The sequence below is a fragment of the Bos mutus genome, chromosome 4 (genome assembly GCF_027580195.1).
Source record: "Bos mutus isolate GX-2022 chromosome 4, NWIPB_WYAK_1.1, whole genome shotgun sequence".
In the NCBI taxonomy this organism is placed as follows: Eukaryota; Metazoa; Chordata; class Mammalia; order Artiodactyla; family Bovidae; genus Bos; species Bos mutus.
The window spans coordinates 69,053,577-69,068,066 of NC_091620.1; the positions used below are offsets into that span (position 1 = coordinate 69,053,577).

The 14,490-nt window shown below is 39.2% G+C and overlaps 1 protein-coding gene across 1 annotated transcript in view; it reads right to left on the minus strand.

Annotated features, from left to right (window-relative positions):
* STARD3NL (STARD3 N-terminal like) overlaps positions 1-14,490 on the minus strand; it is a 61,516-nt gene that overhangs the window by 20,190 nt on the left and 26,836 nt on the right. The window contains exon 2 of the mRNA XM_005891737.3: positions 3,822-4,104. Within this exon, the coding sequence (XP_005891799.1) occupies positions 3,822-4,046 (225 nt within the window). The 5' untranslated portion in view covers positions 4,047-4,104. The remainder of the gene's footprint in view (positions 1-3,821; positions 4,105-14,490) is intronic.

The window sequence follows — 14,490 nt, forward strand, 5'->3', positions numbered from 1 at the left end:
TCTGATCCTACATCATTCTTCTATCCCCAGTTCCTTCTACCCACACACAATTCCTTCCATACACAATTCAGTTCATCTCCTCTACTCACTCCTCAGATAATTCCAATCCACTGAACTCTCCCAGTGAATTTCTGTTATCATTGGTGATCACAGTTTAACCACAGAACATAGTGACAGTGAAATAATAAAATCAGAATCAGTAGGATAATAAACACCTGAAACATAAGTGTAACAGTAATGAGAGAATAATAAGCAATTTGTTTATTTCTGTTTCTGGGTACAACTTACCTTTACTGTGTGTGGGCTCAGTCGTGTCCTGACTCTGCAACCCTATGGACCCTATGGCCTGACAGCCTCCTCTGTTCATGGAATTTTCCAGGCAAGAGTACTGGAGTGGATTGTCATTTACTACTGCAGAGGCTCTTCCTGACCTGAGGATCAAACCCATGTCTCTTGCATCTCCTGCACTGGCAGGCAGATTCTTTACCACTGTACAACCCAGGAAGCCCTAAAATTTACTTTAGCTAACAATAAATTACATAATCTATAGTTAGATAGAGCTTCATAACTGCCAAGGGGCTGTGGTATATATCTTATTATTTGATCCTCACAAGAAGTCACAAGGAAGGCAAGACAGGTATCAGCTCAGTTACCTGACTGAGAAACCAAGGTTCAGAGAATTTAAATGGCTTGCCTGAGGCCACAGAGCTGGTCATGATGGCTCCAAGGCAAAGCAGAAGCATCCTGGCTCTTTCAAATACATCAGTTGGAAAATACAGTAAGACAGGCAATAAGCATTGATAATGGCCTTTCTTGATCTATAATTTTAACCCAGGTATCAAAATCTGAGAAAGAAAAATGATTTCTCTTCTGCTGCCATTTTGATCCCTGTCCCTGTCAGTCTAAGAGTCTAGGGGAAAAGAGAAATAGAATCTTCAGGCAAACCAAGCCAATGGTGAATTCTAGATCTAATTTGAGAAATCAGTCTACTCAGGTATGTACCAAAAGGTCTGACACAGAACCAGAACCATCCCTTCAACTGCACCCAAAGAAATCAGCCACCCCAAGGTCTCTGAGCAGGAAAATTAACCACGGTGCTCTTAGGCCGCTCCAGCTCGCCCAGGCTGTGTGCTCTAGGCTGGGTTGGCTCCAGTCAGCTCCCTGGAGCCAGGAGGAAAGTGGCCAACTTGGAAATTGTATGTGAAGGCAAAGTATTTGGTTATTGCTATGATTGCTTAGAATATCTGGGCCCCCATGTTCCTTTGAAGGCCTAAGTTCCCTTTATGCTGTTCCTTTCCTCTTTTAAAGATTAACACCAGGAGGCAATATAAGATATCTGTTATTATCTCCTCAGCTAAACTTTAAATCTGTAGCTTTCTGTGAAGCCTGCAACACCTCAATCAGAATCTTGTGTCTTGGCATTCAGTAAATGTATAAGCATGTAAAAATAACAATGGACCTGAGTGATTAGAGGTTTATAGAAACAGACAACAAAAGAAAAGGGATGGTACAGTGTGTAATGAAAAACCCAGGTCATCACTGACAATTTTAAACAAACAGAACTAGAAAATTAAATGTGCCTTTAGAGAAAAAAAATGGCCTCGCTAAGCAAGTCAAGAAATACTATTTTAGAGATCATATACTCTTTTGTGATCTTTTTACAAATCAGGAAACTGACAGTCAGAGGAAAAGTGAGGATTAAAAACACATTTCTCAATTGCTAGGCCTGGTGATTTTTCATTTATAACAAGCTGCATGCAGATGGAAACAGGTCTCTCATGATGAATGAAACAGGGTGCATCCCACTTACCTCACTTCCATTCTAATTTCCTCAAAGCAAGATGGAAGGAAGGAAGTGAGAAGTGTAACCCCATGACCCAGCACAGCCCCAAACCACAGCTTCTCTTACTTAAAACGCACTCTGTGTGGTCATATCAGTGGCAAACCAACAAACGCCTTGATTTTGTGCTATCACTATGATAATGTTAAGTGTGCTTCCTTAAAACTGTTAAGCTTTCCTATTAAAAGATGTATTTCTTTTTCATCTCTCATTCCACAGCTGATTGTTTTGAAAATACATTATTCTTTTAATTATATCAATTGAAATATATTATTTGATGCAACACATAGTAAAGAGACACTTGAAATCACTGTTGTCATATCACTGGCTTCTCTGGCTTTAAATAATAATAGGGCACACCCACAGAGTTAGATTAAAAGAAGGAAAATCTGTGAACAGAAACCTAACAGTAGATTCATATTGGATATGACCTTGATTCTAGAACCAATCTTCTCTTCTTTAAAAAAAAAAAAAAGCTTTTTATTTTCTAATATAAGTATATATCTGCTTTCAAAAAGAGCTTTATTCCTCTATTAGAATTTATGATGAAATTAAATTACTCCAATGATGCTAACTATTAAGAGTCTAAAATCTAAAACAGAAATTTTTGGTATGAATCAGAATGCTAATCAGTTTAGATTAAGACACTCACTCTATTTATGAGGCAAAATTAAAAATAATTTTCCAACAGGAATCTCAGCATCCTTTCATATTTTCTATATTTTAATAAATTTCTTATAAAGCACCTAGCACCATGCCTGCAAAGAGTAATCTCTTAATAATAAACAATAGCTAATAACTATTGCTACCCAGGCTTTAGCAAATATTTCTTTGAAATAAATGAATTGTTGAAAGTAAAGGAAACGGACAACTTTTGTCTGAGAGGAAAGCATTCTGAAAGAGTTCACCCATGTGCTTATAAGAAATATAAATGGTCAAAGGCATGGTTTTCAAGAAAACAGATATATTGGGTAAATAAAATATATTACTAAAGTGACTATCACCTGTTTATTTTTACTTTTATGAAACGTAGCAACTAGAGAACTTAAAATTACATATAAGGCTTGCATTGTATTTCGCCAGGACAATTGAAAAGACCCTGATGCTGGTTAGATTGAGGGCAAGAGGAGAAGGGGGCAGCGACAGAGGATGAGATGGTTGGATGGCATCACTGACAGTGCACATGAGTCTGAGCAAACTCCAGGAGATAGTGAAAGACAGGGAGCCTGGTGTGCTGCAGTTCACGGGGTCACAAAGAGTCAGACATGACTGAGCGCCTGAACGAGGACAGTACTGGTCTAGACAATTATTTGGCAATATAACCACAGAAAGCTGACAAATCAGACAAACCTCCACATGTCTCTAAGATTTCTTTTGGATAAAGTATGAATAAATAGTCTCCGAAAAAAGATAAAAAATAAGTGCATGCAAAAATCTTCAATGTAGGAACTACAAAGTAGATGTAACATTAAAACATATTCCAGAAGCATGCTTCATTTTTTGAAGCAAGGACCAGCACTTGTTTTTTTCTTTAAAAGGCCAGGGGATAAAGAATTTTCCCTTTGTGGCCAAATGGACTTTGTCAAAACTAGTCAACTCAACCACTCAGTACAAAAGTCAGCCACAGAAAATATGTAAACAGATGGGCAGGGCTATGTTGTAATAAAACTTTATTTATAAAACCAGGCCACCTGAATTCGGTTCTCAGACTGCAGTTTGCTAACTCCTGTTATAAAATAAAACCCCTGAATTCAACTTCATAACAACAAAATACATTTTAAACTAACCAGGTTTGTTTTAAACAATAACAGTAAAAAACAAGGAAAGTTCAAATCAACTGGAGAAGATCAAGAATGCCTCATTTGAAAGAAAGGTGGAATTCAGGAAAGTGAGACAGAAATGATGAGAAAAATAATAAACAACTTTGTCTCTGGAAACAATTCATATAATGTCACAGAAAACAAGAACAAAACTCACTTACATTTAACTCTATTATCCACAGTAATGTTACAAATAAGAGGTCAAAGGTGACAAACAAACAGAAAGTCCTCCTGACATCAGATATGCCCTTCTTCTCCCTTCCTTCATAGGACTCGATCCTGGCCATGAGCTGCGTGGGGTTGATGGAGTGGACGTCGCGCACAGAAGCGTGTGAGCTCTGACTCCCCGTGAGAGTATTCTCCATGTCTTCTGGCAGGGGGTTCATCCTGCAGGAGGGTTAAAGGAGCCTCTCTCCAACTTCACCATCCCTCGAGGGAAGAGATCTTTGGGGAACAAAAGAGAGACACCACATTAAATCAGAGCCCACCTGATACTGCAATGTGACCCCCATCCCCGTGCAACAGTCCATCTGTCTGAGCATCAGGGTGTCTGAACTGAAGACATTTCTGTCCTGATGAAGATAGAGTGAGAAAGTGAAATGAGAAGCAATTCTTGATGTTATCCATCAATACTACTCCAAAAAAAACTGTTATGGAAAAAAACTGTCAATAAAGAATACAATACAGTAAATGGTAAAGACAGGTTGTTAATCACAACAAAAATGTGTGCCTGGAACCTGGAGCATGCCTCTGGGTGAACAAGCCAAGGCAGCTCCCTTGCTGCGCCAGGCAGAAAACTACAATTCTGTCAGTGTCATTCCCTGTGGACCAGGAAACGTTTACCGAACAGCTTCACTGAGAGCATGTAACTAAAACACGTAAATCAGCTACTTCCTATAGAGGAACTGCTTTCCACCACGGTATCTTTGCATTTCCATTACCTGTTAATAAGTCCGTTTCTGCACCTCTCCTTAGAAAAGAACTATGTCCACCCTAAGAAGTTTACCATATGCAAACACCTCACTGATAACTGCAACAATCACTGTCCCAAATGGAGACACTGGATCCCTCCCCTCAAGGCCAGCACATGCTTCTAAAATAAATAAAAGATTGGGAATCTGAATGATCTGATCTCCCCAAGGATGGGGCAAAGTCAGCAAACAGAGAGTATTATGATGGATGGCATTTTTCTTTGCTAACTATTCTGGTTTCCTTTCCTACATTAGCTCTCCCTGAGGGAGGATTATACGCCCCTGGTTCTGCTGAACCTGGTGCCTTTTGTTGGCCAGTGTAATGCGTGTCATTTATGTCCAGAGCTTAACCAGCGCAAGGCTTCCGTGCTCTCCTTTCTGCCACAATGGGGTGACTGGCAAAGTCCAGAGAAAGAAGAACATTTTTCAGGTGGGCAAAATACCACTTCAAAACATTGCTGGAACTTCCCTAAAGTCTATCTTTACCCTTGGCTTTTCATTTCTCTCCTTCCCCACACTCAGGAACAGAAGTGCTTCCCACATTTTCATAAAGTGTAGTGATTTAATGACAAAACATTTTTGAAAGCAATTTGGTTATATGAACTATGATACTTAAAAATATTTGTATTTCTTGATCCTGTAACCCTACTTCTGGTAATCTAAAGGAACTTAACTGTAGACCTTCAAGGCAAAAGTTGATCTGTGTCATTAGAGTCTGGGTCAGTGATTACTCCCAAGCAAAAGGAAGGAAAAAGTTACTAGAGGGCACAAGCGTGGTCTTGGTCTTAGTAGGGCTAATAGGGCTGTACTTGTTTTTTAAATAATTTATTGTCATATCATTGGCTCAAATCCACTAAACTGTACAGAAAATCTAAAGAAGTCACAATTCAGATAGAGGACTGTTTTTAGGAAGAAAACCATTTGCAAGGTAATTAGATCATTTTCTTAGTCTTACTCATTTTCCTTTCCCCTCATCAATGAAAAAGGACAGCAAACACCAATAGCCTAGAAACCTGAGGCTATTTCCAACTAAAAACTGACATCATTCAACGCTGTACACACCTGACTTGGGAAATGAGAATCATTACCTTATGTTTCATACATGTGTTTATATAATTGCTAATTAGCTAGAATGCTTAGGTGCTATTTGCAATGGCTTTAATAGTAAAGTTACCCATGGCACAGAATGCTCTGAGAAGCTTGACTCTTATCAGATGGACCTCTGTCTGGGACAGATTGAAATTTTAAAAGGGAGCGAAAGCTTCCTTTTAATGAGTAAAGTGGAAGATACTTCTAAAGCCTCTTTTCCGCTCTACAACTGCAGGACTTCACCTTAACCATGTCCTTCAGAAAGATTCAGTTCAAGTGTCAATTCCTTCAGGAAGACTTCCCTGAAATACTCCCCACATTCCTATCCCCAGGCAAGGCCAAGTACATCTCCTCCCTTAAGCTTGTGGATATGCCACTTACAATAATGCTTACCACACTGCCTTAATTACCACTTGTCCATCTCTCCTACCAGCTGGAGTGTTCCTTGAAGCCCTTCAATTTGATTTGCACACGCTTGTGTCCTTAGGGACCACCTCAGCACATGTACAGCAGAATCAAAACATATATTGACTGGATAAATCCTGCCTAGCATCTAGCCCACACAATAATGCAGAGTGGGCTCTTGGAAACCTCTACTTCTCATTTTTGAGGAAGAACTTGGATATTTTCCCAGATACAATGCAGAAAGTATTAAACACCCAGTTCTTGTACTGAGTCCACTCTGGAGTTGGCTTGAGGAAAGCTGCTGCCGCTGCTGCTAAGTCACTTCAGTCGTGTCCGACTCTGTGCGACCCCGTAGACGGCAGCCCACCAGGCTCCCCCGTCTCTGGGATTCTCCAGGCAAGAACACTGGAGTGGGTTGCCATTTCCTTTTCCAATGCATGAAAGTGAAAAGTGAAAGTGAAGTCGCTCAGTCGCGTCCAACTCCTAGCGACCCCATGGTCTACAGCCTACCAGGCTCCTTCGTCCATGGGATTTTCCAGGCAAGAATACTGGAGTGGGTTGCCTCTCTAAAGAAGTGTTAAGTACTGATCAGCTGTACATATGGGGGCCTGAATCTACAAAGCAGGGTTTATTGCAACGATGGAAGGAGCACGGGAAAGGGGGCAGGAGAGGAAGAGCTGAGTGGAGGGTTATAAAATAAAGAAAAACATCACCTTATTTTTCTCTGGAATTTGTGTGAGGAGATGAGAATCCTCTTTTGTTGTTTTGGTTTTTGAAAAAGAGATTCATATCTTAATTGTTTTATCTGGATAGGTAAGGCTCCTCCTCTGTGTTGGCTATTTTGACAGTCAAGCTGTGTTCACAAACCACTCCCAAATTCTGAGGCTTAAAACAATCTACATTTATTCCCAGGTTCATGGGTCTAGTTCAGTTCACCTGGTCTAGTCTGAGCCCAGCTGGCAACTCTGCTTCAGGTGATGCATAGAAGAGTTTGGCTTCAAACTGTGTGTTGGGTCTAAGTCTGTCTTAGACTGTCCTGTCTGTCTTTCCCCTTGGTCCAAGATGACCTGGGGCATGTTCTCTTCATGGCAAATGGCAAGAGCACAGGAGACAAGCTCAACCATGTAAGCACAGTGGAATCTCTGTACACATCATGTTTGCTCATATTCTATTGGTTAAAGCCCAAAGGGCATGGAGCTGAGATGTATATACTTCATCCAAACAGGAGAAGAAGGTAAGTGAGTATTTGTTGACAAATATTCCAATCTATCACAAATGTCAATGTTCTAAACTAGGAGTCAACAAACTGCAGCCTGTAGGTCAAATGTGGCAGGCTATTTGTTTCTGAATGCAGAAGTTTTATTAGAATACCACCACACCCATTCCTGTGGTTGGTATCGATTGCTATGGATACTTTCCATGAAGAAAGGGGAAGGGAATAGCCACAACCGAGATTATATGGTTCACAAAGCCTAAAATACTTCCTTTATTATTTGTAATTTTCTAAAAAGGGGGACTGTTGCTTCCATCACCTTCTCAAAGGGGAGATAGCTGAAATTCAGAGTTACTGTGTTATAACAGCAAAAAGTAGGCTAATTGATGAATATTAATTTTTCCAATGTATGCTCTGATTCTTCAATGAGGAAAAACTTATAATTTCTTCTCCTCTTTATTTTTCCATAGGTGGCCCTTGTGACATAGCATAGCTCAGGCACAGGTGGTCTTGTCTCATGCTGGCTTACCTTAGGGCCACTTCAGCAGTACTTTTAGCCCAATACATGGCTCTCTGCCTTATTCTATTCCCTTAATCCCACATTACTAGAGCTGGAGAAAAACGCTGTCCCATCTATACTGGTAGCTTCCTAAACGATAATACCCTTCACACTTGGAGAAAAACAAAAATCTGAGATCCTTTTGCTTCTAGAAAGAAGAGCTTACATCTTCGAGCAGCTGTATCTTTCAAATGTCCCCAGGATGGCTGTAAAACTGGTTGGCCAAAACTTCAGCTCCATCTGCTTCGACACAGAATTGATATATTACCCAGATGGTAAACAGCAGCTGCTCTGGGGCAGTAGCCACCACAGCAAGCATTTTGCACAAGTCCCACAGTCTCCTGGGAGAAAAGGAAAGGGCCTCTGGGCACCTAGTGGTGGCAGTCAAATCAAGTCTCTCAACCCAGGGTCCCAGCCTTCTTCTCTGTATTACTTCCGGTCACAGCAAGACAATGTATGTTCTACTCTGAGAGAGAATGTGAGGATAACAGACACTAAAAACACTTAACTCAGCAAGACCTTAGTCATCAACTTATCCAGAGGCCTGGGGAGCAGATTTGGCTTACAGACATGTTTTGCTTGGTCTTGTACAGGATTTCTAAAGATTTTGAACTAATTGCTAACATTTTAAATAATGATCTTTCAAGTAAAATTCCAGATGTCTAGCTTCTCTGGAAAAGTTAAAAGACACAGAATGGCCAGGCCTGCATTCCCTTACCATGAGAACAAAGCCAAGAAACTGCTGAGCTCTTCAGATGGAGCCCACACTCTCCACTTGGCCTCAGCCTCGACCTTGCCTGGGGGCATCCGAGTCCACCACGCTGATCTACTCCCCCTCCCTTGCTTGACAGGCAGAGAGTCCTACAACTGAAGGTTGTGTCTCAAGGTGCTATTTCACAGCTTTCCTCATGCTTGTTATTGAAATTATTCTTGCCTAGAAAGGTTTGCTTACAGATGGAGAAAACAAAAAAGTAGCAGCTGAGGCCTACGTGGATTATGAGGGTTCACCCATCCGAAAGATATTTCAAGACATATTTGAGGATTAAGACCTCCACTTCCTTCCTCTCTGTCAGATTCCTGGAAGGAAACAGGAGGGACATAAGGTGTTCAAACGGCCCTTGGGATACAGTGACTGGGCTTGTCCCTAAAGACCAGAGCTGCCTCAGGGGTGCCCACTCTGTCCCAGGACTGGGTTTCTCAGGGGGCAGGAAGCACCCAGAGTTGGCTCTCCTCTTGCAAGGCCCACCACGTGTTATGAGACCCGGTAGATGATGGTTTTTTAAAAGTCCTGTTTAGAGCCGAAAGTTTCCAAAATGAAACAGGTAGAAGTGGAGAACGGGAATAACATGGGAGTAACCTGACATTTACAAGCATAATGTGCCAGTATGAGCAAAAGGCATGACAGCTAAAAAAACACAGATGCTTTCAGAGTAAGCATGCACAGAGAAGACAGTGCTGTGGAAAGGAAGCTAATCCAGAGTATCAGAAAAACATAATAGACAACCTTCCTATTCTAAAGGTATCACTGTGAGATGAGGAAAGTTCTACATGCCTAAGAAGACCTGGGGATTCTACATGTCAGAATTGAACTAACTATTCAAACTTTCAAAAAATAAAAACTTCTATTTAGTGTCTGTTTAGATGAGCTGCTTATATTTTTAGAATATCCTGAAGATGCTTTGCAGTAAAGACATTCTAAGCAACAACAACAACAACACATGATTCATTGTCCTGCGCTTCCTGATTCTAATACTCTAGTATGTCCATTCTACCTTGGAAGGTAAAGAAAGACCTGGTAGAACTCTGATGACAGTGGCTTTAGTAGAAAGTCTGGCAGCAGCCCAGGTTAGGAAGCTAATGAATTTGTGTTACATTCCAGCTTCTGGGCTAGAGGATTATCACGATGAAGAACTACAGGAAGTTTAACAAAATCAAGATCAAACAAACCTGTCTTTGGCAAATATCCACTACCATTATGCTCACATTTCAAAACAGCCCTGGCTTACTTTATGCCTTACATACTCCAAGTTAAATACAATGTCTAGAAATGCAGTACTAAAATCTAGACAATTGGATTGAAATTTAAAACACCTTCACATCACTTTCGAATTAGCAGCTGTAGCAATAGGAAATTACTGTATAGAGAAGTCTGGAAAATAAAGTTATTTTAAGTTAATAAGTAAAAAAAATTTAAGCATCTAAATAAAATCACTCACCAACTGTTTGATATAAATTTTAAAATCTTTCCAGAATCAAGGAGTCAAATTTTCCCAGCAGATCCCTATTAATTTTCCAACTGAAAATGAGTGAAATACTTAGAAGAAGAAAAAAAAAAAATCTATGTGCATGTATGAAACTCTACTGGGCGTTTTATAGATTTGCCTATATCACCAGGACTATAACGGGAAATTAAGATAATACTGTCCTCTGAAATTTAAACCATAAAATCAACACATAGTGAATCAGAGTAGATGTGTTCTGTCCTTAAAGACATAAAATGGCTCACGGGCCAAGAAACAAGAACAAGGTGACTGGACATATGTTCAAAGGTGGGAACATGCCCACCAGAAAGGGGGGTGGTCAGTCCGCAAAACAGGAGAAACAGGGTCATGAACAAATGGCAGCTGTGCCCAGCCTGGCACCCTTCAAATAGGGGCACCTTGTCTGTTGGATTTTAAGTCTTCAACACACTGACTAGATGATTCCTACGATTACTATGATGGCATCAGGGCATCATCAGTGTCTTTTGTTACTGAACAGTTTAATAATTCCCAACATACCTCCTACAACCTGTCATAATGCCGTGCTCCTTATTAAGGTGTGACAGGGCAACAGCACACCAGTTAGCCTGAGATTAAACAGCCTATACGGCAGTTATGTTGTTAACTGTAGATTCTGAGGTGTGAGTTTACCTGTGTGAGGAAGTGCCCCTTCTCATAGGGCTCCGGACACAGAGGCTGACAAAATCAAGTTTCGCAGTCAACAAGAAAGACGGCTGGACTCAAAGCTAACAAAGTCACGAATGTGATACCACTGAAAAGCTTTTTTGGGGAGGTAAATGTCCAGATGTCTCCTGATGACCCTCAGTGGTATTATCATGCAAAACTGCTCTTAAGTGGCTCCTAGAGATATCACCCAGAGACCATATTAGTGATGGTTAGCCACCATAAAAACCAGCATATCCTATATATAGTATACAAGTGGGAATATTGCAAAAGAGAATTATAGAAAGGTTGTATCATCACTCCAGTATTCTGCCAATATCTCTTCATAAGCTTACATGTAATAATCATTTTTATTAATAATCATTTAATAAGTAGACTTATTAAATGAATGACAGTTACCAAGCTCAACCCAAAGCTGTAATAACTGAACTTGACTATGTGATGGTGATACCATTATTTGCTTACTCTCAATCTGACTTGCATTTAGGTGTGATCACAAATTCATACTCAATAAAAAGCCAAGGAGGGTATATAGTTCAGTTAGAGATTTTTAATAAGTACACAAAAACTTAAAAAGCTCAAGATGCATAAAGTTCTGAAGATACTCTGAAGTTACATACTCTTAACCTAAGCAACTAGGAGAAGGCAATGGCAACCCACTCCAGTACTACTGCCTGGAAAATCCCATGGATGGAGGAGCCTGGTAGGCTGCAGTCCATGAGGTCTCTAAGAGTGAGACACTACTGGGCAACTTCACTTTCACTTTTCACTTTCATGCATTGGAGAAGGAAATGGCAACCCGCTCCAGTGTTCTTGCCTGGAGAATCCCAGGGATGGGGGAGCCTGGTGGGCTGCTGTCTATGGGATCGCACAGAGTTGGACATGACTGAAGCGACTTAGCAGCAGCAGCAACCTAAGCAATTATAGCTACAATCTGATAGTAGTCTTAATATATTTGAAGGGCTTCCCAGATGGTGCCAGTGGTAAAGTATCTGCCTGCCAATGCAGGAGACATGGGTTTGATCCTAGGGTCAGGAAGATGCCCTGGAGGAGAGCATGGCAACCTACTCAAGTATTCTTGCCTGGAGAATTCCATGGACAGAGGAGCCTGATGGGCTACGGTCCTTAGAGTTCCAAAGAGCCAGACATGACTGAAGCAACTTAGCACACATGCTCACACACACAATATAATTGAAATCAGGTTTAAGATTTACCAATCAGTATCCATGTACTTCTTATGAGAAAGAACAGAAATACAAAATGCATCTTTAAAAACTAAGAAAATGCGAAAGCTTACTTAGTGATAGATTATAATCAAAATGGGAAGTTTTAGTTTACTTTTTTTATCTATTTAGTATGTTAAAGACACAAATGGATATAGATTATTCAAACACTGTAAGTTTTAACACTGTAAGTTTATTAAACACTGTATTTTTTCAACCCTACAACCCTACATACATATATGCTATTTTAAGGATATAATATGCCATGTTCTAAATATTGATCATAAAGCTAGACTATTAAAAATATATAATTTGGCAAGCCTTACAATTAGATGCAAAATACAGAATAAATAATAAATAAATAAGTTTTCTAAAATAACTACTGAGATAAAAATAGTTAAAAATTAAAACAGACTATTTAGAAAATACTGTGGAATGCTGTCAAAGTTAGGCTTATTATCAAATTCACTTCTTTAAAGTGCTCATGAAATTAAAAGACGCTTACTCCTTGGAAGGAAAGTTATGACCAACCTAGAGAGCACATTCAAAAGCAGAGACATTACTTTGCCAACAAAGGTCCGACTTGTCAAGGCTATGGTTTTTCCAGTGGTCAGGTATGGATGTGAGAGTTGGATTGTGAAGAAAGCTGAGCACTGAAGAATTGATGCTTTTGAATTGTGGTGTTGGAGAAGACTCTTGAGAGTCCCTTGTACTGCAAGGAAATCCAACCAGTCCATCCTAAAGGAGATCAGTCCTGGGTGTTCATTGGAAGGACTAATGCTGAAGCTGAAACTCCAATACTTTGGCCACCTCATGCAAAGAACTGACTCCTTGGAAAAGACCCTGATGCTGGGAGGTATTGGGGACAGGAGGAGAAGGGGACGACAGAGGATGAGATGGCTGGATGGCATCACTGACTCGATGGACATGAGTCTGAGTGAACTCCGGGAGTTGGTGATGGACAGGGAGGCCTGGTGTGCTGCGATTCATGGGGTCGCAAAGTTGGACATGACTGAGTGACTGAACTGAACTGAACTGAAAGTGCTCTAATTATTTTTTCAATATAGTATAAGATTAAAGAATTAGGCATTTAAATAATAAAGTTTTGCCAAATATCAAAATGAATCTGCCACAGGTATACATGTGTTCCCCATCCTGAACCCTCCTCCCTCCTCCCTCCCCATTTGATATTTGGCAAAACTAATACAATTATGTAAAGTTTAAAAATAAAATAAAATTAGAAAAAAAAATAAAATAAAATGCAAAAAAAAAAAAAAATCAGAAGGAAGTATTTGTCATTCCATTCACTCATACATGCAATGAGACAGAGATTTACTGAGCAATTTCAGACACCAAGTATTGTTCTCCTTCTAGAGACTGATCTGTTTTTTTTAAAAAAAAAGAGAGACCCAAATATCTATTCTTTGGAAGTTCATATTAAGAGACAGAAAATAAACAAGAAAATTTGGTAAAATATATAAGATTACATCAACACCAAGAAAAATAAATCAGAGGAAAAAAATTTAAATAGTGAGTATTTACCTCTAATGTAGGATAGATTGAGAAGGTCTCCATAAAAATTTCAATCAGCGTTTAAAGGAAATGTGAGTGTAAGACACAAGATAACTAAAGAAAATTAATGAAAACAACTTTATTCATTTCAGAGCAAATGTGAGAAATATGGTAAACTACCTAGACTACATCCTGTCCTCCCTGAAAAAAAAAAAAATAAATAAATAAATAATAAAGTTATAAAAGCTCTAAGTATCCCATGGGGAAAAAATTTAAAAATGAAAAACAATGGTACAATTAATAAATAAATTCAAATGAAGAATGATAATTGTTCCAATCTGAGTGATGGCTACAATGTAATTCATTATATTAAACCCCCTACTTTCGTACATGAATGAATATTTCCACAAATTTAAATAACATACATAACCACCCACCCCCCAAATCAAAATCTAGTTTGGGGAGAGGAGATTAAGAAAGGAATACACAGGTCATAATATAAATAGGAGAGGCTATTTTTCAAAGTATAAGTGATACTTTATATGCATCACATTTAAAAATCATAAATAAGTCAATACAAAAGAAATATATATGATGCATCAAGAAGACATAGATGGCTTGGATAGAATGAATCATCGTAAAAAAGAACAGTGAAAAAAAAGTTGACACAGAATCACCTAGAGTCAGAGTATGTATGATAAAAGTTTCAAAATTTGAAATAAAAGATAAACAAACATTAAAAAGAAAGAAAAACTGTCCCATCATTAAACAAAGTTAGCACAATCCTAACATAATCTGACCAACAACACACAAGAACAAAAGAACACAAGTATAAACCTATCCCACCTATTAACTATCATTATATTATGTAAGAGTGGATGCCTTATATTAACATAATAAAATCCTTCCCTGA